General features: G+C 41.2%; 1 protein-coding gene across 1 annotated transcript; it reads right to left on the bottom strand.

Annotated features, from left to right (window-relative positions):
• coro1ca (coronin, actin binding protein, 1Ca) lies at positions 1 to 27,356 on the bottom strand. The gene is made up of 11 exons (XM_061070861.1): positions 27,255 to 27,356; positions 17,145 to 17,344; positions 7,469 to 7,591; positions 5,873 to 6,002; positions 5,490 to 5,671; positions 5,212 to 5,331; positions 4,217 to 4,321; positions 3,933 to 4,078; positions 3,689 to 3,746; positions 3,321 to 3,563; positions 1 to 2,714 (listed from the first exon to the last, which is right to left on the bottom strand). The coding sequence occupies exons 2-11, from the start codon at positions 17,340 to 17,342 to the stop codon at positions 2,595 to 2,597; spliced, it is 1,425 nt and encodes a 474-aa protein (XP_060926844.1). The 5' UTR covers positions 17,343 to 17,344; positions 27,255 to 27,356; the 3' UTR covers positions 1 to 2,594.
• Positions 27,357 to 27,902: the final 546 nt, after the last annotated feature.

The raw sequence follows: 27,902 nt of genomic DNA, 5'->3' as shown, positions 1-27,902 counted from the left end.
CCATTTTAAAAAGTCTTTATTATTTTTTCTTATAATCAATGTTTGATACTTGAAGCAAGAATAATGAACAAAAATGTTGAGCAGACCTCGACATGAGGCGTCATCCGGGTTCGTGTTGGTCTGGTTTTCTTTCTCGATATTCATACGACCTCCAGTACAACAGAGGCTCAGTTGTCTTATGATGCGTTATGGCAAGGTGCAGGGAACACAGACAAGGGGAAACATTTATAACCCACCTCCCTCAAAAATACCCTCTTGAGCACAACCACAAACCAAAAAAAAAAAAAAGAATACAGAAAATATGGTCATGTTATTTACACAGCTTCCACTCATTTTTCTAGACCTTAATTACAAACATACATCTATCTTTCAACTGCACATTTCTCCAACCTACAGATTCCCTTTGGGTCACAATCCACTACTACGCCTTCTCAAAACTCTCGTGCCGACAGTGCTGTGACGGATCTATAGAGTGGCAGTCTGACATTCAAGATGGGGCAGTAAAATCTGTGTCAGATCAGCGCTCCTGTAGATTCTCTGTCACTAATATTTCAGGACTCGCTGCTCACGTTACATCTGGAAGCCACGATGACCGAAAAAAGCTGCGCGATCGGTTTGACATCATTCTACGATGTTTTAAATACCTGTACTGAAGTCGACGGTTTCAAAAAACGCCACCTGGTGTATTTTGGGATGATGTCATCTATGTGGCTGAGATACAGTACTTAAATGAGCAGGAGCCTTGTAGCACCTCAAAGTGGTTCAAAATGTGGGCACCTCTCAACTCCTCCATTTCCTACACAAATCTACTCACACAACAGTCCCCTACAAACACTTCCATGGTCACCCTTATGGCACTTTCAGGTCTTTACAGTGGTAACAATTAGTGAAGGCAAACAACAGACTGAACCTTTACCCGTCTCAGCTTCCCACTGGGAAGCAAATCTACAACATCAAGAAAATAGAGCTTTTATCGTAGCAAAACAGCTCAGAACAGCTTGAACGATTCCAAAGGTTCATGGTTTTTCGGAATAACTATACTCGATGGGGGGCATCTGAGAAATAACCATTAAAAAAAATAAACATGGAGTGGAAGTGCTAAGAGGGATATAAGCACAGTGGAACAAGAAACAGGATACAAATTAACAGTGAACTATTCTGTTCATCCAGGTTTGAGACAAATCTTGGATGATCTACTGTAAATCCATTTTTATAACACCACCACCACTAAGACGAAACAAAGCAGGAACATCCTGAGTGACAGGAACCAAAATGGCCAAAGACACAGGCACATTTTCACACACAATCTTGGCCTCAAAGGTCGATTGTGAACAGTTTCTGAAACGATCTCCAGTTTTATCACCAGATGGTTTTCAATAGTCAAGTCAATGTGTGATAACTTGGTGTCATTTCACATCAATCCCTGTTTTTAAGATACAGATCTGAGATGGTGTTTAATGCAACATTGACACAAAACAATCCCACTACACTTGACTATGTGTGTTGAGCTAACCCGTGAATGGAGGTTGGCTACTCAACCTCTGAGAAAAACACAAAGCCCGAGCTGACAGACGCTTTTTCTGCAGAGAGGCTGAAATGCACAGAGCTGGTTTGTCTGTGGGCAGCACATAAAATACCACAATGACCAGCCAACCAGTGTAACTGAGTCACTACAGTAGAGTGTTGACTGGAGGAGGAATGTTATAGCAGGATCCTTCCCCACATCAACAAGTGCCAATCAATCGGATTTCGTGGAATGTATTTTTTTTTTTCTCCAATAAGCAAACAGTGGATGTTAATGAAGCAAGCTAGAGAGGAATGCATGTTTACATGGACTATTGTGTCCACAGTCAGAATGATGAAAAGCGACAGGAATGAAAAAGAAACAGCAGAAGGCAGGTATTGATTTGTGCAGCTCCAACACAGACAGCAATGCTGATTTATCTATAGTCCTTGATGTAGACTGTGGCAGAAAAATGTGTTCAATCTCAATTTATTTGCATCGTCAATCTTCTTTTCCCAACAATTTCTATGTCAGATTAAATGAGTACTTTCTTCTCTTTGTACGATCAGTCTACTGCACTGAGTTTCCCTGTTTGCATTTTGAATATTCCCACAAGAAAGATAAAGAAATACTGTTAAGGAGGTGTAAACAAAAGTTAAATTTGGCAACATTATATTTTGGGGATGGCAACACAAAACACTGATGCCTACTTCAAAAAAATATTGGGGTATACAATCGCCAATGGGAACTGCTGACTTTGGAATTGCATGGTCATTACTCTAAAATAAAAAGAATTGTGTACGACTGTTTTATAAGAAAAAAGATAATAAAAAATGTCTGCCACAGAATAAAAGGAGTCCTCTGTCACCAAAAAGCAAAAAGTATTTTCTGTTAAATTTGCCACACCTCCTTCTTATTCCACCTGTGTTAAACTGAGGGTTGGGGGCTGGCTAAGAAAAGTTCATCTGGAATGTTGCTAGGAATCGTTGCTGGGCAGGACTCAGACGAACTGAGATCAACAGTGACCGGTCCTGCCCACCACCCAGCCAATGGAACGTCCTGAATTGTAGCGGGTTCGGGAAGAGGGTCATTAAATGGCAATTTTGGACATTTGGTCTTCAAGTTTGATGATTCGCTTCTCCTGACTGCTGACCAGATCTTTGAGGGATTTTATTTCTTTCAAGATCTCCTCCAGCTTGGCTTCAGACTTCTGTGGGAGACACAAAGGACAAAGGACAAGAACTTTTAGCACATTTGTATAAGCTTCTGTCATCATTCTGCTGCAAACGTCAGTTTCAAAACAGGGCAGAGAACAACCTGTGAAACACTGCCTATAGTCTTGCACTGCCACCTGGCAGGACCTGGGTCTCTGAGGTTTAACATGTTGCTCCAGCATTGGAACCAAGTGGGCTGTGATTACAGAGCAGTATGGCAGAGAGACACATGGGCTGGGCCCAAGGCGGGTGGCTGTGTTGTGGGTGAGGCATGGATGCATGGCGGCAGGACGCCCAGAGCTGTACCAGACCCCTTAGTTTGTAGAGTGGGTTGTACAACCTCTACAAACCACCCCAGGAGCACAGCCAGCAATCAGCTCTGTTTCTTCCACTTAAAATGTGTCTGTCTACCAACATGAGGTCCAGAGAGGGGCCTTACTGAGGGCGGGAGTTAGGAGGACAGACTCCCATGTCTGATGTTGTCTAAATATTACAGTACTAACTGTCCATTATTCAAATCATGTAAGGGCTTTATTTGGTTGAGATTCGCAGGGTTGTTCTTGATATGTGAAATGATCTGATAAGAAAAAGTAAATACTCACAATTGTTGGAGTTGGGGAGGCAGACCTGATGGCAGGGCTCGAGTTCTCTGTGTTCTTGGCCGCCTTGCTGTCCAAAATGTTCTTTTTGAACACCTTGAATTCACGGTTCTTGGTCGGAACATAGACATTCTTGAGGGAGATGAGTATGGGCTCTCCATTCTTGCCCTCAAACCACTCCTCAGCCTCAATGGCAGGGTCTGGTCCGGCTGTGTCAGGGTACAAGTCGTCCTGGAACAGGTCCGACTGAAGGAGAGGGAAAGAGTGACATGCTATGAGGAAAATTCTAAAACCAGTTCATTATAAGAAAAGGCTGATTGTTCAACCTGCAGAATACAGTGGTGGAGCACACGCGTGCCAAGACAACTCACCTTTCTAGGCACAGTCATCACGATAGGCTCACACTTCCTTTCATGCAGTTTATAGAACCTAGAAACACAAATTAAAACCAAATACCAAATGGTCAGTACATTATTAAACAGAAATAAACTCAAATGTCGACAGTGAGGTAAGTGATTATGTTCTGCCTCCTAGTGGTTAAACTAGGAATTCCACAGCAGAGAATTCTAAACTCAAAACAAATTCTTGGTTCAGTTGATGAATAGCTTAGCTTACCTTGCAATTTCGACCTTATTGACATCAAGGCCCCTCTTGGGCATATAGCCCATGCCCCTCTGGGGCTCCTTGGTGACGAAGGTGCTAAGGAAGTGGACATATGGAGCCTCATCTGTGATTTCAAAGTAACGGATGCTGCTGTCACCCTGAAAAGGAATCATACATTTTACTTCTGTAGCCAATAAAGTGGAAATCTAATTTCCTCATAATATCCAAAATTCGTATTAAATAATTATACATAATTATGCTTGATTTAAGGGTTGAGTGCCTGAAGGGGATCTTACCTTCCCACAGATGTAAACAATGTTGGTGTCTGGGTCATAAAAGGGCAAGAGCACTCCATTGCTGGAGTCCATTTCATTAACAGTCAGGGGCTCCTCCATGTTGTCCTGTGTGGAAAAAAGTGTCATGATAACGTTGTATATGTAGGTCAGAGGAAAAGGTCACTATCTTCAAAAGGAAGAAATGGTTGGACTTCTAATAGCTGTGAATATTGTGGTAGATTCCATATTAATAAACTTGTAAATATGGGGCAAATTTTTAAGGGTTATACGGTTAATCTCACTGGTTTCCTTACCATTTTAAGACAAAAGAAATGTTTTATATTCTGAAACTGAGATTTTTTTTAATTGAGGAAATAAATTGACAAAATGAGGTGAAAATTATTCCTGATATCTTTAGAGGAGAAATCAACCACGGGGGAAATCTGTGAAACTGCCAAGAATTCGCTTCGTCACAGAAGAGGAGCTAAAAAACACTGACGTCTAAAATGTTATAACTTTCAGAGAAAATAATCGACTCGCTACAGTAAAAGTCAGATGACTATGTAAATCTGGGTCAGTGAACTGTCTTTGTCCAAACAAACAAATAATCCATTAAAACAGCCAAACGCTGTTATGTCATAAGGTGGTTATGGGAGAGTGAGGAAAATGCATTTAAAATGTACCACTCACAAAAATGTGATGATTACTTAGAAACATGGGCTTCATCACTGAGCTTCATTTTGTGTTTACTTCTTGATAACATTTAAGTGTAAAATAATATAATAATAACAATCCTAGAGGAAACACTGGTTAAATTCATATTGGTCCAAAATACAGTAGTAAATAGTTGCATGCTAGCAACGCCCACACCACCATAGTGCCTAACCCTGCAGAAATCCAAACAAAGCCCTGCTGTTGATTTCAATTGGAACTCATTCTTATTCTCTTAATCCCAGTGTTTGGTCACATAATCATTGAACATATCTCGTGCAGTCAGCATTCATGAAGCAGCTTACCATGTTCCACAGGGATAGCTGTCTCTCACTCATGCGACTGAAACCTGTGGTGAGGATGTTGCCATCAGCCAGGAAAATGGCCCTCATGGGTCGAGCGCCCTCATGAGCCTTCTCCTTCTCCTGTGAAGTGGAGTTTAGGAGTCAACACGGCTTCCTGAGCACAAGACTGACTGTTTCCTGAACTATTAATTATTTCATAATTTAGTTTAGTTTAAATGGTGATCTTAGGTCAAGCATAAAAATAAAATGTTACAGAGAAATCTTTTAAATCTGCTTACAGCAACAATCTTCTCCTTGCGGGGGTCAATCACACGGATGGCCTTGTCCTTGCAGGAGGTGCAGATGAGGTTACCGGTGCGGTTCCAGCTCACGTTGTAAATGACATCAGGGTGCATGTCCTCCAGGGTGATCATGGCCTCACCTGTGCCCACGTTCCAGATGACGACCTGGTTGTCGCAACCTGGGGACAGAGTGAAGTCAAGGTGAGCAGCTCATCCCAGTCACACACAGCATCTGGTCTTTAAAGTAGCTAACACAACAATGGTATGTTGTAGCTTGAAGTTTAGTGCTAAAACTTAATTTCTGGTAGGCTGTGACGGCTAACAGCAGGACTTCAGAGCACTTTAAGTCACAGGTTCGAGAACATGGAGAGAGTTGCTACCTGCACTAAGAAGGACATTGCGTGCTGTTGGATGCCATGTGATGATGCCAACACGCTTGGAGTGGCCCTCCAGCACCACCACAGGCTCAGCCATAGCAGTGACGAGGCCATTCTCAGGAATCTGCCACACCTGTGGAGGACATCAACAGGACAGAGGTCAGGAACAGAGAGCAGACAGAAATGAAGTCAATTTACAGTTACTGGTGAATTGTAGTTACCAAAAAAGACCTGAAGGGGGCAGCAGCAACTAAGAATTCATTGGCATACAACAGGATGTGATTCATGACATAAGGGACATATGGTAAAATAACCCATATGCAGGCTGCAGTTACTTTACAAACCTGAACCTAAGCTTTAATAATAAGAGTTTATCTACCTTTTTCTATGCACTGACATCACACATTCATTCTTTAGATCAATCCATGTCCAAACTATGACAGTAATATTTTAGTGCTATCTGCTAGATAGGTCTCGACCAACCACTTTTAAGCATGCATATGCTTTATGAGGTTCATTTTAAATGACCTTTATGTGATGAGAAGTGTGAGTAAAATTCATTCTTTACTGAAAAAAACTGGTTTAGCAACATACACATTTTGATTTACAAATTGACCAGTCTGAGCCTAGAATAGAAAGGGGTCAATCTTCAGTTTCAGATAAATGTATTTGTAATTTTTCCAGCCAGCATCCATGTTGTTTTAATAGCTAATGCACTTACTCCCATCAGTGTGTACATGATCTTAAAATAAAACCAGACACATTGGTGGTGCAATGCTGTCTCTTAGTGCGGCTCATTATTAAACATGCACCTACATAGGCGGGTGCACAACAACCATACACTGATTGTAATATACACACACTCAAAGATGGTCTGTAAAACAATGTCTTCTCTTACCTGATACGCCCTTATATAGCAAGGTGCAAGGGCACAAGGGAATGGGAGATGGCAATCCAATTGGTTTACTGTGTGTTGTGCCCAAACCAGACCTATGATTAACTAAGAGACTAAGAATATTGCTTTTGAACCATGCGCCCAGCACAATTACCTTTTTCCCTCCTACTAAACTAGCGAAAGGGGATTTGGACACACCCTCAACATATTTGCAACATGCTCTTTAGACCATTTACATATATAGTTAATAGAAGCCCCATTGTTACAAGAAGCAGAAGCATTCATGGCTGTTGTCTCCTCTGCAAACATGAAATAAATATGACATTGTTTCAGTATGGGTTTAACAGGAAATCTGGACTTTCAGGTGAGAACGTGGTAGCCAAGTAAACAGGCAACAGTCTAATCTCAGCCATTTACAGCCCAAATAAGGACATATGGAGGCACGTACAACTAAAGTCTCAAAAAAGTCTGTGACCTCAGCTCAATAAACAGCTAAATCATTCCCCAGCTCTGATTCTTACAACACATATTTTAACCTAATCTAATCCAGAGGGTGAGGTCTGCACCCATCCCTGGGTTACAACAGTCTGGCTTTTCGCAATAAAAGCATGTAGTCTGTTGTCACTTATTAGCTCAAGAGTGTGTGTGATGTACTTTTCCCCTAAATGAAGTGATCCGAGTTAAGGTCTAGAGACAAACTTTACCATCACTGTGCAGTCCTCAGAGCCGCTGGCAATGACATGATCATCATGGGGGCACCAGTCAATGTCCAACACGGGGCCTGTGTGTCCACACACTGAGGGGTAGGATTTGTCAATGCGTCCCGTCTGTAAGACAAAAGATAAACAACAGAAAGTAATGAGATTAGTCTTAGTCTGGTCCTGCTTAGAGAACATCGTCTGATGGAGGATTGAGCATGTTTTGAAACAAGACAATTACAGTATAATCCTAAGCAATCCTAAAGCCCACCTACAAATTAAACACAAGTGCATACATATATATATATATAGTTAAATATATTTATATCTATATATTTATACATACACACAGGGAGGTTTTTTGAATTGATTACAAGTTTTAAGAACATTGTTCGTTGAAGATCAACTGTGTTGAGTCACAAGCTTTGATAGAAAATACAAATCCTGCTCAAGCCTAGCATGTATTCTGAAATTGAATTTTAAATTGTGAGTCTGGTTTTATTCCCAATTATGAGCACAGAGAGGAACAGATCTTAGTGTCCAAATCCAAAGATCAACCCTGGTTGGCCACACCATCTCCTAGCCAAAAAGAGAGGCTTGAGTTGTATTGGAGCTACACAGAAGCAAAGTGAGATTACACTGAGCCCCTATTGGTCCACCCACAGTAATTAAAGAAAGTTATTAGTTGTGGCATCGTTACACAGTAGACACACGCCAGCAGATGCTTGGTTTTATACACCATCTCCTTACTTTAAAATGGTAACCCTGGATCAAACACTAAATTGTGCTCTTTACATAACCTGCTTATACAACTCAGACGAAACTCAAATAAACTTCTACGCACAAAAAAGAACATGTAAACACGCAAAGTTCACTCAGTTATACTGTGCATCCTCCTCTAACCAACGTGAAGCTTAATGTAACCTAGTCTGAACCCTATGAACTACGACAACCTGGAGCTCTACATGGTGAGGTGACTTGGTAAACCTGTGCTGTAATGGCTGCGGTGTCTGAGACACGCCCTGGTCTGTGATAAGTCTGTAGCACCACAGGGATGGAGAAATTATGTCAGTTACTATGGAAAGAGTTGTGCTGCAGCAGCCCTATTTTAAGCATAATGGTTTCCCTTATGCAAAAAAAAGAGAAGAGAAAGAGAATAACTCACTGCCCACAGCTATTCTGCCATCATCTTGGGAATGGCTACAATAATTGTTTAAGCCCAAGTAGTAACATTAAGAACAGTATATTGAAGAAAGTAAGAGCTCCAACCAAAACTAGAACCTAACCCTAAACTCACAAGAATGTAACCTTCGACAATTACTAATGTTGGTCAAAACAATAGATGTACGCTCCAGTTCCATTTATTATGCAGAACATAGTCACATAGTACAACTCAGAGACTTACAATGTCAGTTTACTAAAAACACATGGAATTCACACAAGCAGAAGGACATGTTTTGACAGAGAAGCAGTATTATATGGTATGGAGTGTCCTGGCTCGCCAGACAAGTTTGAAATTCTGAGCATTTTTCCACCACCCACAACACGCTGTTACCTGCAACTGCATGTTATGCAATCGTTTGCATTTCTTCACAGGCCTTCCATTTCAAATTCTGAATCAGGTCTTCTTCCAAAGCAACTTACAGATCCTCCACCTGGTGTGGTTAACAAACTTGATGATGATGATTTGAGTATACCAGTATTTATTTGTGATATTGTATACAACAGCAAAATAAGTAACTGCATTTGTAAAACAGACTTGTGGTGAATTAACCACAGCTGCAGGAGCTTTATTCACAAAGTCTTTTCTAAAAAAAAGGTAAAGCTAATGATGTGAGTAAAGTGATTGTCCCCAAGTTCCAAACAGATCAAGCTCATGGATATCTCCATATAGCATGATGCATAACTGAAAAGTCTTATTCAGTGAGACAGAATAGATGGACTGGCTTTCTAAATCAGTATAGTCCCACATACAAATCACAGTCTGTGACTCTGTGCTCCATGAAAATATTTGGCCGGTAACCAGTCACCTGACTGACACAGAGTCAGGGCTGTGACACATACTCCAGCTCCAAGTTTAGTGATCAAAGTCCGGTGTATGTGAGAATGAACTCTGTGTGTGTGTGTGTGTGTGTACGTGTAGTATGTGAAAAATCACAAGATCTTGTCTAAACCGCACCCGGACTGCTAACCACACCCTGAAAATCGGCCCTAAAGCTGAGTGTAAAGAAAGCAGACTTTGACACTGCTGTCAATGGGGATCTATGAGCAATCATCATGCATCAGATAACATTGACCATAATTAAATATTACAAGTAGTATGCATTTCCAGGCCAATAATTTATTAGTGCATATCAATGAAATCACATGGAGATGTATATTAAAGCTTAGTTAATAATTTTCCTGCACCTGGTTTACTGAGGTCAGTAGGATCAGGGTTAAAGCAGGAAGTAGGTGTGTTAACAGAAACGTCAAACAAACTGATCTAATTGTCTTTAATAATGCACTTACTTTGAAATAGCAGCATTTTCACAAAATAAACGGATGCATAATATTATTGACACCGAGAAAATGCCACTGGTATTTGATTAGATTCCAGTTCTATAATGTAAAACAATTACTATCATTTAAACATCAGTTGGTGTTGTGCCCTTTTGTCTTCTCTGATGAGAACGAGTGTTTGTGTACTTGTCTCTGGGGTGGACGGTGCATTTATTAAAGAAACATTGGTTTTAAGTTCACTCAGCTGCTTTTAGGCATTAAACTGACATTCACAACTGTGCTGATGTTTTAGCAGATGTTATAGTTATTGTAAAACAGAAAAAAGGAGGAGACTGTGACCCTGAGAGTTTTAGTATATTATCACTGTCTACTCAACACAAACAGTCACATTTCATTCATCTAAACCTCAGATTTCAAACTGTGGTGTTGGGAATGTGAGCTTTATTACCAATGACGAGTTAAATACTTTTCTTGCATGTAATTAGAAGAGTGTAAACATAAAATTGCTGATAAGCACATGCTCATGTTCCATATCTGCCCTTGCAGAGGCCTGAATGTCAGAACCCAAACACTTAGACAACCTATTGTATCAGTGTTTGACACTTCCTAGCACATCTCTCATGTCAAACATACAACAAAGACTTCTAAATGACCTCTTACATTGGATTCAGTTCCACAATTATCTATCAACACATTTGAATCACCAGCATTAGCTCAACAATATTAATTCCTTTCTTTACGAATTAAATCGTATCTGCTCTGGATGACTTGTTTCAATTAACCATGACGCCCCAGTAACACTTGAATTAAGCTGTGGAGCTCGACCTCCTGATCAACCCAGGCATGGCAGAGGAGACGACAGTTCGACCAGAGAGAGACGCGTTCTTTACATTCCACACCTCGGCCCCAGGGACTTCTGGTATGTGTATGGCTAATGAGAGCAAAGGGCTGCCAGGGTGTCAAATACAGCACCCTTTGAGGTGATAATGGTGTTTGTATCTGATATGCATGATACAGAATTTCATGGTTTTAAGAACCAACACAAGTGAATCTTGGATCAAGCATCTGACAACACGATACACAAGGCGTATGGAGTGATATCACAAGGGGATGAAGACTCCTCGAGCCAGGTCAGGTTATCAGGGTTTCTTTTGCAATAACATATCTCCATTAATATTTATAACCCCAAACAATGTTTTGATTTGAACCCCAGAGCATCAATTTAAGAGGTGTTATTCGCTGAAAAAAAAAAGTAATGTAATTGATATTTTAAAGCAAATTTACTGCACAAGAAAGAGGTGTCTACCCAAACTCAACTGAAACTTTATTCAGTGGTTCAGCAGTGATGGTTCAGTAAGAGTTGCAGATTTAAAGTCTGGGAAGTGATGTGTTGGGATAGTCTTCTTACAGGAGTATCATAGGCAGTCATCAACTGTTGGATGAGTGTGTGCTAGAATGCGTCATGGGTTCTATTAGATATCTACACACACACCCACATATCGTTACTCATTGCCCCTTGCGTGTCTTTTGATGTCGTGGCAGATCCTGCCATCTTTGTGATTTTGTGCCATATATCACAGGCAAAAGCTTCTTGTAACGTCTAAGTTTGGGTTTTGGTTTTTAGGACTCAACAGTACTTTTGTGGTCGTCGTCTGTGGACGCTCTCCATGCTGTTTGACATGATTTTTTGTAGGTAGTAGAAGATGTGAGTCAGACTATTCATACCCAAACCATGTTTGGTCTATGCCACAGTGGTTGCCCCTCTTTGGTACGAGCAGCGCGTTTAGTCTTGGTCAGATTCCTCCTCCTCTTCTATAAAACCTTGTTCTGTGTCATGTTCTCCTCCATGTTTGTGTTGCCTTTTTTTAAATTCCCTTGTGGAAGAACATGATGCATTGTTCAAGTGATGAACAATATTGCTGTCAAGACTTATTAGCATCTGAACCACAAAAAGTAGCATCCAAAGCAGATGGTAGACTTTTGCCAAATATTGTCTTACTGCAAAGCTCTTTTGTTTCTCCACTTGATTCAATCTTAAACTTTAAATCTTAAAGTTTTATTTTAGGGTGAATCATATCTAAAAGTATGTTGATGTTATCGAGCTCAGTTCATCAGAATTGACATGACTGCTAATGCTAATGAGCTACTTGTTCATTTCCTGTCTGTAGCTATATGAACCTTGAGAAGAATATGAAATATCTCATCCTACAGCTACTTGGCAGTGAGTAGTAATATGACAGCAAATAGTGGGCTTTAACAGACTAACTAGACTAGACAAACGAGCCAAGCAGGAATCATCTCCATGGTAACCATCCTCCAGGTACAGGAAACGTGCTCAGTAAGGCATGGAATATATATAAGTGAGCATCATTTTGTCTCGAACAAGGGGAAAAAATAAAAAACACCCACACCAATGGCATACGGTTAACCACAGCAGCTGAATACCTAACATGTCCAGAACCACACTACAGACATCTGTATCCTCCGAGAGGAATGTCTGAGGCCTAGAAAACAAATGGTTGCATAGCAACAAGTAAGACTGCAGAAAATGAGTGAAAAAACACAGTGATAGATACAAAGCACAACAATGAAACGCACACAAAAAATGGATGAACAAGATTCCCTCAAGGCAAGAGGGGACATTCTTCTCATTCACACAAGACGCCAGCACACTTCATTTCCTTGCAGCTCAACATGTGATTCACACATGCACACTTCTAAAGGGCCTACAATGTCTGCTGCCCAGTGCTGCACACAGCTCCATGGAAATTTCCACTTGAACAAGTCTGTATGGTTGAGACAAACAGCTGAGGGAGTAGCAGCAGCATTGCCATCTCTTCCGGAACTTTTTTTTAAGATTTACAACCTTTGAATGTTTAGGCACGAACAATACAACTCAGCACACTTCAGTCTGAGCGGAAACATGAGCTTTATATAGCTAAAGAGATCAAGTAGACTAACCTATACACAGATAAACTGCAGTACAGTACACTTTTGGTACACAGCTAATGAAATAATCTTGGTCAAAAGATGAATCCCTGAAATTGTGTCTTTTATTCCTGAAAATATTTGAGACAACTATTGCAAGTTATAAAATATTTGGGGCAGGCAGAGTTCTATCGAAGTGCTCCTGCAGCACAATATTAGGCAGGAACAAAACATGATGGATTCTTCATAAAAGCATGATTAGCCAGTGGCTGGTTACTAATAACAGATGACAGAGACAAAACATTATCCAGTATGTCTATAGTCATAGCAATAGCTTCAAGAACGTACTGTAATATACAAGGACCTATAGTGGGTCACTGACTCCTGTCATCTCTTTGGTGAGATCACTCTGAATGGACCTTGTATTCCCATGCAGTTAAGGATTGCCTGTGTCTCAAGTGTTTTCACATCTTCCTACTGTCTCCACAGTGCATGCTGTGATACAGTCCAGCACCTGTGGCGTTAAATAAATTATCAGGTGGAGAGGCACGACACATATGACAGAAAATACATTTTTAGAAAAGAACTTGGAACCAATCGAAGGCGGCCCACCCGTAGAGATTATTTTCTGATTTCATCTGCCAATTCACTGAATTGTGCAACCACAGTTATTTTATTAATAAACTGCAGTCAAATGCATCAAATGGCTGAAAGTGGCATTTTACAAATCACCTCTTAATAAAAAGGTTCCCAGCTAAAAATAAGGTTATTTAACAAAGCTTTCATGTTCTCACAGCTCTATATTAATAGCTTATTATTATTCAGTAATCCAGATTGATTAATGATTAAATAATCTGTTGACTGTATTAGTATAAAAATTACAAAACAAATATATTAAATATGGCCATAGAATTCAATGAATGACTCTTTGACAGAGACAACATCTGACTTCAACCCAGTTCTCTTGTCTTAACCGCTCCTCATTTTTCAGCCTATCCCAGAATTCACATGTGTACCGACACTGCGTGAAGCAGCCAATGGCAGGGCAGCGAGGAAATGGTCTTGGAAGGCTGTCAGGCAGGGAGCAGTGAATGACCATATATGGTAAAATCTGCAGTCAGCAGGACTGAGCGGCAGAAGCGGCAGAGGCAATGGAGAAGTATAGAGATCTGGAACACACAATGACCAAAGTATGGTCAAAGACCCCAGATATCATGCACAAGCAGTGCATTTTTGTGTGAAGTGCAGCTTAGTAAAGCAGCCACAGTGGTGTATTGAAGACAGAAGAGAAATAATGTGTCACTGTGCACAGACCCAGGAATTACAAACTGCAAAGGTTGTGCGCTGGATGAATGGTGCATTGAAGGGTTGAATCCAAATCAAACACAACTCACATCTGATCGTCCTCTCTGCACAGAGGCAGCGTTTGAAGCACTAACGTGTAACATGCCTTCAACCTTAGGCAATAGACTGTTGTGTTAAGGTTGGATGTTCAGACCAAAGATACTGATAGTTCAAAGTTACTCTCACTCAGAAAATAAAGATGCTGATGACTAACACAGGATAGAGCATATAACATTTAACAAAACCATTATTTTATTTAATAAATAAGGAATCTATAGTTTAAGATTTAAATCACAGCAAGCTGTGAATGATTTCCCTTCTCTTACGCTGAGCAGACAGAGGAATTATAAGGATTTTATTTTTTTTCACTGAATACTTGCTAGCTGCATTCACGCCCACTGCTTCCTTCATATGGAAATCAGGGAATAAATTAGCAGGCATCCAGCTAAGAAAGAGAAAGGGGGAGATTGAAAGCATGAGGGAAGGAACTGACATGTGTTGAGCTGGACATCTGATGCCCTCTCTATAAATCCCTGTGTTCTGACAAGAGGAAGCAACAATACCCGTGGCTGTGCTGAGTCACGGCAGCGTGCCACGCAAACCTCAGCCTAGTGAGTCCCACAGCTCCACCAGCTGATGACCCTAAATGAGGTGCAGACCTCAGGTCAGGTCAAAGACCCACAACAGCAACCTCTGACCTCCAGAAGATGTTTTTCCATCCATCTCGAGACACACACAGTTCTGACAAAGTACAGTTTCCTGCATATAAGCAGAAGGAGCACAATACTTTTTTGAGGGCTTATAATCTCAACCATTATCCTATAGTTATTGCATCACTACAGCAATTATGGTGCACAGTTGCATATGGTTCAATTGTGAAGGGGGAGGGAGCATCATCACACTTCTGCCTCCCCCAGTCGAAGTGTGGTAATGACAAAGGGCTGTGCTGGGAGTAAGCGTGGGACAAAGGCCCTGAGCAGCTGTCTGCCCACAGAGACCGTGAGCAACACAGCACAGGCAGATGGATAAGCTGGACAGATGCCCTCCCACATTAGGGATGGAAAGGGGTTTGAGGGAGGGGGCGTTTATGGGATGTGTGTCAGAGCAACCAAATTAAATGAGACCCAAGCGATTCAGATTTCAACTGTCCTTCAAATCAAGCAGAATTGTATTCCCAAGGCAAAGCCAAGTCTGTCAGATGATAAAGTAAAAACAGACAAAGTCGCAACTATATAAGAAGGAAAAGCACACCGATTGATTTACACATAAACTGTTAAAATAGTTTGAGTAAGCAGGAACATCATAATCTGTTTTAGTCCGTTTATTAGAAATCATCCCAGGCACTGAGAGTATGTATGTAATAAGAGTCCTCTGCAGTGAAGTCTAGTTCAGACTCACCCACTTTCAAGACCTGCATTGCCAGATGAGGCTATACTGAGATTTCCAGATGGACTTTCCTGGTCAGAAAAAGTCATTTGAAAAAAAACATGATACATTCAAAAAATAGATGTTAAAAGAAAATTAAGATTCCCCTTAATTTCACATCTGAAAATAATGTTTATATATGTAATTTCTCCTTTATGCTAAGCTGCAAAATTGGTTTGGTTGCAATATATACTGTCGCATTGTCCAAAGTTAGACTGTACACAGCACACTACAGTTCCAAAATAACGTGGTATTTCCCTTTCGGGTCCAGCTTCCTAATGCGTGGCCTGTAGAAATGAGGAAATCACTATATCTGGAGGATTAGTCTGTGTCACGCCTGCCAGCTCGAATGTGGGAAGATCTAAAAAAAAAATGAAGGTCTCTTTAATCGGTCACTTGAGGAAATTGCCCGAGGTTTGCTCTGCACATAGAGACCTCAGTCTCACACCACTTCTTAATTCAGTAGTGAAAGTAGACTTTGTTCAGCAGACTCACTGTACTGGAACACAGCCCGTAGAGGGCAGCTCATTCAAACACAGACACAGAGGAGTGTGAAACAAGTCAAGCTCATAGCTCACCTCCAGTACAAGCTCAGTATGAATGAGGTGCTGAGAGGCGTAATCTGTGTGATGACAGGCCGAAGGATCACTCCCCTAAGCCAGAGGCTTCTCCGATGACATGGCAGTGTACTGGTGTACACTAATTACAGGCCCAGGTTGGATCTGTCATCAGTTTTGCAATACTTATGCCACTAACAGTGTCAGGACCTGCCACTTGGTCGTCGGATGGAGTGATAAACAGAAACAGCAGCAGCCAGCATTTGACAATTATCAACCATAATGGCACCCAGGGGCTCACCGGAGGATGTGCCAGAGTCCTGGGATAGATTCAGTCTGGCCTCTATTGCACCTTAATTAGGCCAATTATGACAGCAGGGGTTAAAACAAAAAGGAAGGAACATATTCACAAAGCTTACTTGTTTACAACCTAACACTCTTAAAATGTTGCCCTGCCCTACCCAAGAGCCTTTCTAGTTCAAGTGGAGTTATTCCTTATATGGATGTTTGAATCAGGCAATCCTTCACTCCAGGGCTTTGGACGAGTTTCTGTTGTACAAATGAGGGTGTGTGAAGCGGCTCACAGGTAACATTAAGGTAGACTGACATGTAGAGGCAGCAACCCTACTCGTCAGAGGTAGAGTCTTCAATGCAAGTTTGAATTTCAATTCTCTCCCACTTGTAAGAACTGACATTTATATTCATTGAAATGTGATAACTCAGTCATTCATCGTAATCGAGGTAAAAGTTTGAAATAATCGTGATATTGATTTAAATTCATCTCGCCCAGCCCTATCCAGAAGTAGTAAATGCATTCCTGCTTACAGATCCTCTTTCTCTCCATCTGGTTGTCTGATGTGTTCTGTATAACATCCAGTGATTATTCACAGTGGCATTTATTACTACATGATAAACAATAAACTCACCTTGTGTAGGGGGAGAACGAGGAAGGCTCCACCACCACTGGCCTCAACGATTATGGCAACAAATTTGGGATTGACTGCACAGAAGGAGCTGTCCCATGTGACCCTTGAAACCCGGATATCATCGTAGCATGCGTCATTTTTCGCCGTCTGGCCAAAGACGTGACGGAATTTGCTCGACCGTACAACACCACGTTTCATATCTGTGGAAGGAACAGAGAATAGGATTAAAACCACAAATAGTCACAAGATAACAGGTATACAGCACAAAAGCCAGCAATATGAACAGACATGTGTATTTTAGCAACTTGATAGAACAGTTAACATCTCATCCATACAAAGTAATGATGTAACAGAACAAGATCATGTGCTGTTTTTTCCACAACAAATTCCCCCTCCAGATGTGTTTGACTCTCTCCCTCTGAGGGTGTTTTGCAACAAACCCTTCCTATTTACTACTCCAACAGGTCTCCCTGGGATTTTAAAGATACAGCTATATATATAATATAATATAATATCATATATAATTATAATATATACGTAAACTAACAGATTTCAAATGACTTAAAACTTTTTTTTCATCTTCCATTGTGCCAAATGTAAACATCTGAAATACTAAGATGCTTTATCTATGCAACACTTAGATAGAGCCACTTCCAAAGGAAAATAGGACATACCCAATCCAAACAAAAACAGACTTTGTAGCTGGTTCAGCTAAAATCCTCAACAAGACAAGAATCTGCTGGCAGACAGGAGAGCTTTAGAAAACAAGCCCATTCAAAAGCTACAAGTCCCACTACTCCGCTTACAATAACAGAGCACTTCCAAAGATAATGGAAAGCTGGCCAGATAACTGGTCAGAATGAAGGTCCAATCTACAGCCTCGAGAAGACTAAAGCTCTTTAGCAGTATTGTGAACCTTCGAAAAAAAAGTTTTTATTTTATTTTTTGGAATCAGCACATGGTAACAGTTCCCAGACTAAATTTCCAACATGACCAAAGCCCAGCACAGGATGTGAGACATGATTTGGAGGTGGTTTTCCATTGTGTGTATGTGTTTGTGTAAAAGACGGAGGGATAGAGAGCGAGAGAGAGAGCACAAGTGCAGCAAGAAAGGCTCATATGTCGTGTTTCCAACAGCACAAGATTGCAAAACAAGCAGGAAGTTCTTCCTGTTGGGATGTGGGCGTGTCCCAGCTAGACATGTTTGTAAAATAAGTCAGTCAATACAACCATTTACCTTTTCAGACTTGTAAACCCGGTGGGCTCAAAGAAAAATTTCTTCACATTAGATCGAGCAGTTAATGGCACTTAACTGTTAATCTTTCTTAACCCAGGAGAAGTTACATCAGATTCTGTAAATCCTCCCCTCAATTTATCTGGATCAGAAGGGCATCTGTCTAGGAAACTGACTTTGATTACTGCGGGAAAGGCTGACGCAGACCAAGAGCAGCTGACTGACATCCAATTATAAAATCTCCAGGAATCCTTATAGATACTTTCTATAGTGGGAGAGCAAAAAAACCACTGGATTCATTTTGAAAGCAAGAAATTGATTCTCACAAAGATTCTTCATTCTTTCATTTCTAAAAAAAAACAAAAGGAAAGTTAGGAACTATGGAAAGTTGCTAGCCAATGTCTGATGCTGATCTCTAGATATCCAGCAAGATGTTGAATGGCTTAGGCATGCTGAATATCATAGTGAATGTTGTGCTTAGTAGAGCCCAAGTCCACTTCATGCTATGAACACTGCATTGGTGTTTGTTTGGCTGCTATCTGTTTACAGGGCATGCTGCTTAGCAACATCAGGGAAACATCAAACTAGACAAAAAGTACACAATACCAAAGTAAGAAATGCTAACATAATTGGTTAACTTGCAATGTATGTTATAGATGCAGGAGAGCTATATAAGGCGTGTTATTACCATAATATTGTGGCTAGCCCTGGCAGAACAATCACTGCATTCTTGACATGTGTCCGGGCCTGCAGAAAGATCTCAAACCCCAGTATTCGTCAGCCAGGCGAACAGCAGGAAATATCAATATGTTACCGTTTTAACAACCAACCACTCTGAGGATAAAAGATCAGGACTAGTTCTACCCCCATATGCTGAAAAACAATACCGAATTGCGATGTGACCTTTGAGGTAGTGACAAAACCAGACATCAGGTCAGGATTTCCGACAAAAGTTGGAAATATACTCAATAGGAACACAAGTTAAGTTGAATTAGTTTTGAACGGAGTGACTAACCATTGTTTGAACTTTTTGTACAACGTGTAAGAATAGCCGTGCATAAACTAGATTGCCGAAACATAACACCTTTATGGAGAGGGCTGGGCTGTATCAGCGTACACACTGCAGGTCAGAGCGGACTGGGTGGGGTTGCAGCCGATTATGCAATACTGGGTTTTGGTGAATGAAGGAAAGGAAAAAAGGAAAATTACATCCAAATTCACTTTTGGAAGGAAAGCATTTTTTTTATACTGTATTTATGTGAGCATTATTGTACTTGGACATAAAACTATTGCCGTCATGGACTAGGACTCAAATCAGACTCAAGTATAAATGCCAATAGCTTCAGGCTCAACATAAACCTGAAATCATTTTTAATAACAGATCTGTTAACTCAAACCTTAGAGCTATAAAAGACAAGAGCTGTTTTGAGCCTCCCATACAGAACTTTCTCCATGGTTTCAAACGCATCTTACCACCCTGCCTGGGAAAGGTAAATCCTAACCTCTAACCAATGGTCAAATGCCAAACCAATAACTCCCTTATTCCACAGGACTCTTACGTAAGAACATCACTATCGAGTTCTATGTGGGTTTATATCCTATATCATCCTAGATAAATCTATACAGGTGAAAAGCTTGGTCAGAGATTTTGTGGAAACAGATACAAAAAGGACCACAAGCGGAGGCCTCACCCTAAACTACCCCATTCCAGTCAGCTTCCTGCAGCTACTATACAAAGTCCAGATTCAAAAGCAAATTTGTATGATAAAGAAAACCTCAAAATAACTACAAGAACTAAGCCGAGGACTCAACAGTGATTGCTTAAAATCTGTTGTTTTTATTACCCATCGTCATCTCAAAAGATAAGAACCATAAGAAAATGATTATTACTTCTGCATGTAACCACATCAATAAGAGCTGTGTGAAGCACTGAAAGGCTGGCCCTAGTACGACAGACTTAACTAAGCACGTCACATACAGACTCACCTTGGGGCACTCTCCTGAGATTTACAGCTCACTGATCAAGCTCTAATTCAAGCAAAATGACCGCAAGTATCTGTTGGGCAAATCGGATGAGAGGAAGCTATGTACCTTATTGCCTCTTCCACCAGTGGAGCTGACTCTGATGTGCAGAGACAGAAGGAGGACCCCACAGCCTGAGGAAACGACAACAGGACGAGGGACCGGAGTGACACAGTTTATAGCATCCTTTTCTGTATTCCTTATATATCCTTCTCTTAACTCACATCTGATTGTTCTGTTTAGGAAATGTGGGTCCTTTGGCAAGCAGACTGCTGTACCTCACTTTCATGGGTTTTTCCATCTCCTTGTAATATTACAGAAAGAAGTCTTGTTTTACATTAAATGTGTTACTTTGCTAAATTTAAGTTCTATACATTTGGTTGTGCTTGTGTTTTCTTTGAATCTAAATAACAGACAATTGTACACAGCTACACAACAGTATAAAAAGACAAATGAACAACAGAATTTGGGTCTTTCATCCTTGAGTTTGAACTCTTTTGCTAGGCCATGGAAGGTTTGCCTCTCATTTGTACCTCAGTCACAGAACAGATTGCTATCCTCCATTAAATCACCGGAAAATCTTTTTGCTCTGACATAAGGCTGCAAAGCAGCTACAGAAAAAAAAATATTATTGAGGGTTCATGTTTGGCCAGTATGCCAGAATGTAATTCCTAGAACATTTGTTGTTACTGGAAGAACAAATATCTTTTCAGTGACTTGATCCAAGATCCATCTCTTTAACAGAACACTAAGATCAATGAAGCTATTGAAGATGACTGTGTTCCAGGAAAGTCTTTATTTCTCCGCTTCCTTCGTGTTACTGAGTCATCAAAAGTCTTTAAAGCTGAGGTATCCACCCTTTTTAAGCGACTTAATGGCACATCCTCAGAAATAGGAGACATTTAATGCTGCCTATCCCTGCCACGTTCAATTATGTTCACACATTCCAATTACGACATGGAGCCACCCCATTCTGCCAACAGATATTTGTACTCCAACGGGTTTCTCATTGTCAGGCTTGCACTATATTATTACATTTCATTGTCCCAACCTCAAAATAAAGACAACTTACAAAGATGTCAGAAGACAAACCTTGGTCTTCACATCCAAGAGAACTCTAGAAAAGAATGAGATTAACTAAACTGCTTCACTATCAGCTCTCCACTATGGCAGATAACCCGCAAACCCAAATTAGAACCAATTGCCTGTTACAGTTCTGAGAAACTAAAAAGAGAACACTAGACAAGTTTGAACATTATTCTTAAATGCAAAGTCTAAAAAGTCAAATTTTTCACCACCATAATGTTGAGGGAGCAAAGCTATCCCTGATGTTGTGTTTTATAATGTTTTTGATGAGTGAGATGTGACATAACATGAAAATCCCAGCCACAAATCAGGATGAGCGGATGTACAAGAGGGAGGGGCAGCAGAATTAGAGCTGAAAGCCTCTGAACAGTCTCCAAAGCAGTTACTTTAGAAAACTGCTATATGCTGTGTACCACTACTGTATACTCTGTGTTATGAGTGACAAAGAGGCTTTAATGATTTTTTTCATCACAACATTTATTCCCGAATCGATATTTATTATTTTGTCTGGCGTAGTGTAATAACAGCTAGCAGCTAAAGGTTAGTGCCAGGGCTAGCAGGTTAGCCTGTTAGCATCAGCGGGGGAATTATATAGCTGTTGGTTTGTTCAACAGGAGCTTTGTCACAGTCATGTTGAATAAATCCTCATATTCAATGGTGGATTTATTATAATATATTATTGTATTATCTAACCTGAGCCCTATAGCCTAAAGACCTGTTAACCGGTCATACTAATATTTAAGCATGGCTTTAAAACAGATTCAAGGGGTTTGTGGAAATGATGTTGCTATAATATAACTCTAAAACATTGACTGATGTGCGATGTGCACTGCTTTTAGGAAAAAGGGATTTATTGTACCAAACTTGAGTGATAGTATAGAATAATATTGCCCCAGCCCTACTGTATATGCATGAAGTGTCTATTACTTCTTCATTGGCCCAGTGCGGTTATTCCTGAGGTTGTTAACCTAGAGCGGTATTGACTGTAATGTTTACAGAAAATAGACCTGTCCTTTAAAACAGGTTGAACTGGTCTAGGCAGAGGCCCACTCTTCATCCCACAGCCTGTCAGTGCAGCCAGGGATAAACACTTCCAACAAGTTGTTTTACCTTATTTGTCAAGTTGATCACAATCTGAAATTTGTCTCATCTGGAGCCATTTTTCTTTAAAGCTGCAGCCTGAAGCTGAGGTCATTGGCGTGTGTAAAGCCCTCTGCGGGCACACACAATCAGTAAATAAAAAAAAGCTCAGCCATGTTTCGCAACAGGTCTTATCTGCTATGCATTTCACTTTGCAAGTCCTTTGTCTGTGCTTTTCATAGTGGTTGTCGTCGCCTTTTCTGCAATGCTAGCGTCATCTTGGTAGCTACAGCTGACCATTCGTGTATAATACTCTTTTCAACAAAGGTAGGCTAATCACTACACTACTGCTACCATATGCTTGTCCACCAACATCAGCCATTTACAGTAATTAAAAGACAGTTCAGCCGTTAATGTAAAGATTTCAGAAGGTTTGCACAAACAGTTTAGGACTTGACTGCTTGGGCGTAATGTGAAGTTTGATCAAGATTTGTGACTTTTGGCACATCTTGAATTGGGTGTAATTTATTCAGGTGGCACTTTCCCAGTGTTGGTGGAGTTAACATGACTGTCACATGACGCACAGAACTGTCTTTGTCTGAGAATAAACTATAACAATAAACGGTGATGCATGATGACCAATTAATATTCCTCATTTCATGGGCAAGTTAGAATTGTAGTGCTAATGCATATGCAACTCAAATAATTTTCAACATAAGTAGAATACTTATTAAGATGTTGATTACGATGGAAAGGACTGAAGCTTTCCAAGAATTTGGATCAGCTCTATACACTATACATTATGTCAGATGCTTTAATTGTGTTATTTTAGAGACATAACCGTCGTTGATGGTCACAGACTTTTCTTTCCCACACTTTGCTACCCACGCCAGCCCTCGCCCCCACACACCAGCGATGTCGCCTCACTGCTCTCCATACACTGGCTGCCTTTTTGCCTTTTGTCACCAAGACTGCATGAGACGCCACCTAAATCCCCTTCCTGTAACCAAGGCCACGGACCACCATTGTAATCAGATTCCAGCTACATTCCAGTGCATTTTGCAACAATGAGATAAGGTGCAGTTTTTTCACCATTTTCCAACCCCAAGTGATCATGCAGTCTGCGGTCTGCTCAGTTAAAAAGCAACTCGAACGCAATACATTATGCACCACTGTATGTGTATGTGGTACTTTGTAGAGGAAATGAGATTTGCAGACATGAGAATAATGTGGTTGAACATCCAGCTTCGTAAAACATAGACAATAAATTACTGGCTCCAATCAACAGCATCAATAGCATGCAAGTGTGCCAGGCATAACCAGACGAAAAAGTCAAATGATTAGGTTTTGCCAACTTCAGGGAAAAAACCGACCCCTCAGATTCCCATATGGAAACACAAACTTGTCAGAAACTGTCTGTTCATGCCTTGACCTGTGCTTGAGCACTAACCCCTTTTTTCAACTTTCTATCACTTTCAGTGCTGTGAGACTTAAGGCGCTAAATCCTAAACTTCTTATCCTGCTTAAAAGTCAAAGTTTAATAGACCACTTTAAAATCCTATAAAATTACTCACAACAGGAAAAGCTCAGTTTAGAGGATTGTTTGTGTGTAGAGTTACTTTAATATATGCATCCACTCAAACCAAACCTAACATCTGCCTGTTTTTTTTTTCAAGCAGCCTTCCTATCAGACACTGACTAAACGGATTATTAATCATTGACTCTTAAACATTACAGCGTGAGAGTACAAAGCATGATCCTTCCTCTTCCTGATCAGTTACTTCCCCCTCCCCCAGAGAGCAAAGAAGAAACCACTGCTCCATTTCAACAGATGTTGTCAGCTGTGGTAGGAATGACCAGTGGAAGAAATAGTGCGTCTGCATGAATCTGCTGGAATTGCTTAGCTATAAAGCTAAAAAAGGGGACGTTCAAAATAACAGAGGACATCTGAACTTCATGAATGATTGAGAGTTCAAGCAAATCCAGCAATTTTTTTTCTGGTATCAAAAGATTAACTTGGATCAATCAATACAAAACTTCAATGAGTATACATTCTGCTTGTGGTTTAATAAATGAAGGGAATTGGCTTATTTTTGAGTCACATTTTCGTTATTTTATTCAATAAGGTTTTTTGATGCCTTTGTCATTTCCTTTTTGTTATTTATGTGATTTTCCCAAAACACTACGATTAGTCTATCGGTACGGTCAGTGGGTTGTGTCAGTGTGCAAACAATTAGCGGCACAGATTTATACATGTGATCCTCTTCAGCCAACGGGCTGGTACAAACAAAAAACAAACAGATAAGCACACTAATATGCTAAGCAGGTGGTTAGATAATGAGATTTTTCTTTCCATGTTTGTTAAAATAAACTCAAGAATGCTATGTGTGGGGGTAAATGAAGCTGAAGTAAAACCAAAAAATGTAGGAATTTACAAGCTGTAGTTTTTCATTCTGAAGGTTTCTGTCCTGTCAAGTCCTCTTGAAAAATGCTGTGAGATAACAGCATCTTGTGCAGACAGGACCAAACACAAACTGAGGTATGTCGGACATGTTGGAAGAATGGGATCTATGTTTCCAAATGAGAAGCAGAGACCAAGCTATTGACTATACATAAGGTTGCTTTCCATGGGATGCTGATTCCTGCAAAACGATGTGAGAACTAACCACCAGGAGGGATATATTATTTTCTCTTCAATATACATATTATTTAATCTGCAAAAGAAAGCCCAAGCTCGGACTGCTACTTCTAAACCTGCACAGCAATGAACAGTGAGATGGCCAGCAGAGAACAGGTGGACTTATCCAGACCTTGACAAAGATTAAAGTGACCAATTGAAAATGCACTCCACAGTTCACCAAAGCCCACATAAGAGTGGCTTTCCACAGCAGATAGGAACCGAGCACCCGGTCACATCTCATGCTTAGTTTCCCTCTGCTTCCTGACCCACTTCCTCTTTCAGCCCAGGCACAGGAAGGCAGGCATCTCTCTTCTAAAGACCCTGTAGTGCCGCACAACCAGCAGAGTTGGGTGCGTCTGGAATGGAGAACAAGCCCAAACACGGCTGTAGTTATGCTGACTGTTAACCCTGGGGCCGTTCCCTCAGCCTACACCTGCTCTGCAACCAATAGTGAGGGAAATTCCTTAAACCCCGGAGCTGATTGCACCATAGGAGCGGAGTAAAGTCGTTCAATACAAGGACTTAATATGTAAATAATCATGCTGCCCTTTTGGCACACCAACCATGCCCATTACAAATCAAACTGCCCTCATGTCATGAGGAGGCAAATGAGCTGGTAGTGGTGGCATACAGACAAAGAGGTCACACAGGGGACTATTTGGATCATCACCCAGTCATTAGTGCTTGACTTGGGACTAGTTATGACTGCCAAGTGAGGAGGAAAGCACCATTAAGTCTTCAATGACCTCCCTACAACCGTCAGTCTATGATCAGGTTCCAAGCACAAGGGCTCGTCCAAAATTGTACTGGTATTTGGGAATTGCATTTCCTGTAGCTCCAAGGCAGAACCGAGCTAAATGTTAAAGACAGGGCCAAGTCATCAGGCTTGAAAGACAAGATTATTATCAGTAAATAATGGAAACATTCTTTGCTATTTATTGCAGCCCTCCTTGTGACACTCCCTGTCAAACTACTCACTGAGCACACCCCATTTTAATTACAACACACGTGGTCCGGTCATGGAAACGTTTTTGCTAAATATTAAGGCAGACCAAAATAATCGGACAACGAAGTGTCTTAATATAAAGTAACCACATCTTAATTTGACAAAGTTAGACAAAAACCGAAACAGCTGTCAACACAAAGCTGCTGGACTCCGGACATGACACTTCCCTGTCTGACCTCATTGGCAAGAACTACAGCAACTAATGGAGGTTGAGTTTAATTTCATACAAGCAATTTCCCACTTGGTGTATAGTATACACTGTATACACACAGTCAAACTAAGGGGGGGACTCAATTATGCATGAAACTGAGCTGCGATCACGTCTATGCTGGGACCCTTTTTTCCTTCCATACCAGTGTGTTAGTGGGTCAAATCCGAACCTAATAGCATCGATACTGGGTTTAAATTAAAAAAAAGAATGGGGTGGAGGGAAGAGGGGGGGGGGTATTGGACACAAGAGATCCAGAATGGCAGGGGGTGATTCTTGGATGTGTGGGGCCGATTGTTCGGTGTGAGGGGAGCACGTTCCGCCCGGGACAGGATGCCAGGGGCCAGGGCGCGGTTGTGCAGCTCTGCACCTCCGCCTGTGTGGATCCACCGCTGCGGAGGGAAGTTCTCCTGCCGCACTATGGAGGGCTCTACCCCGCCCTGCTGCGCTCCCCACCCCGCTCCCTGCTCCACACCGTGTAGCCACAGCACATTTCCCTCAACTCATCCCCCCAACGGAGAGGGAAAAACCCCCTACCCCTCCGGCTGGGCGTCAAAATAACTTTTCCAGCATTAACAGATAGCCATTAGCCGCTGAAGGCTACAGCTAGCTTAATAAACGAGAGAGAGAGAGGAGCAGCTCACGTTATATCCTGGTTCGTTTTAGCTAGCGTGTGCACTTCCCTGTCCCGGGCTGTTCCGTCCGGAGGGGGGACGAGGGACAAACCAAGCCGCTGCCATGTTTAATACAGACCCAAAGACCCCCGTGTCCCCCAGCGTGGTGTGTGCGCTTACCGTCTGAGGGGGGGAAATGAAGTATTCCAGAAAAGCGAGTGATATAACACGCAGCCCAACGTGTGACCGGGTCGATTCCTCCTCCGCCGCTGACTCTCTCTCTCTCCCTCTGCGATCTTTCCCTACTCCCACCCTGGCCCCGCCCCCTTCTTCGGCCTGGCTCACGGTGAGTGGAGCGGCCGCAGGTGACGGACAGCTCCCTCAACCAATGGCTGTTTAGATCAGCAGACCGCGGGGCCTCCTTCCTCCAGGTTCCCAGTCACAGAGAATCACCTTCATTTTTGCGTCTGTCGAGGCTTTTTAATCAGCTTTCATATTAATGTTCTCCCTTTGTGCACCGCCCATTGTCTTCTTCTACTGTTATATCATGGCCACTTCATTTATAAAACGACAAATGTCCATTTATTCATTAAACAATAGGAGTTATGTTGTTATTTCTCTAAGAGGTTGACACATGCACCTCATAAGCTCATGTTACAGCCTTACTGCTAATTGAATGATTCATAATATAACAGATATTTACGGTGAAGCACAACATGTACAATAGTAGCGTGGCTTTATATATGAATATGTGACTTATGAGGGTGTAAATATGTGGATACTAAATAAAGGGATACAATCCAAAGTGTATGAGGCTCAATTGTTCTT

Source organism: Limanda limanda, chromosome 5 (genome assembly GCF_963576545.1).
Source record: "Limanda limanda chromosome 5, fLimLim1.1, whole genome shotgun sequence".
Classification (NCBI taxonomy): Eukaryota; Metazoa; Chordata; class Actinopteri; order Pleuronectiformes; family Pleuronectidae; genus Limanda; species Limanda limanda.
This window is presented reverse-complemented; position numbering and strand designations above follow the sequence as displayed.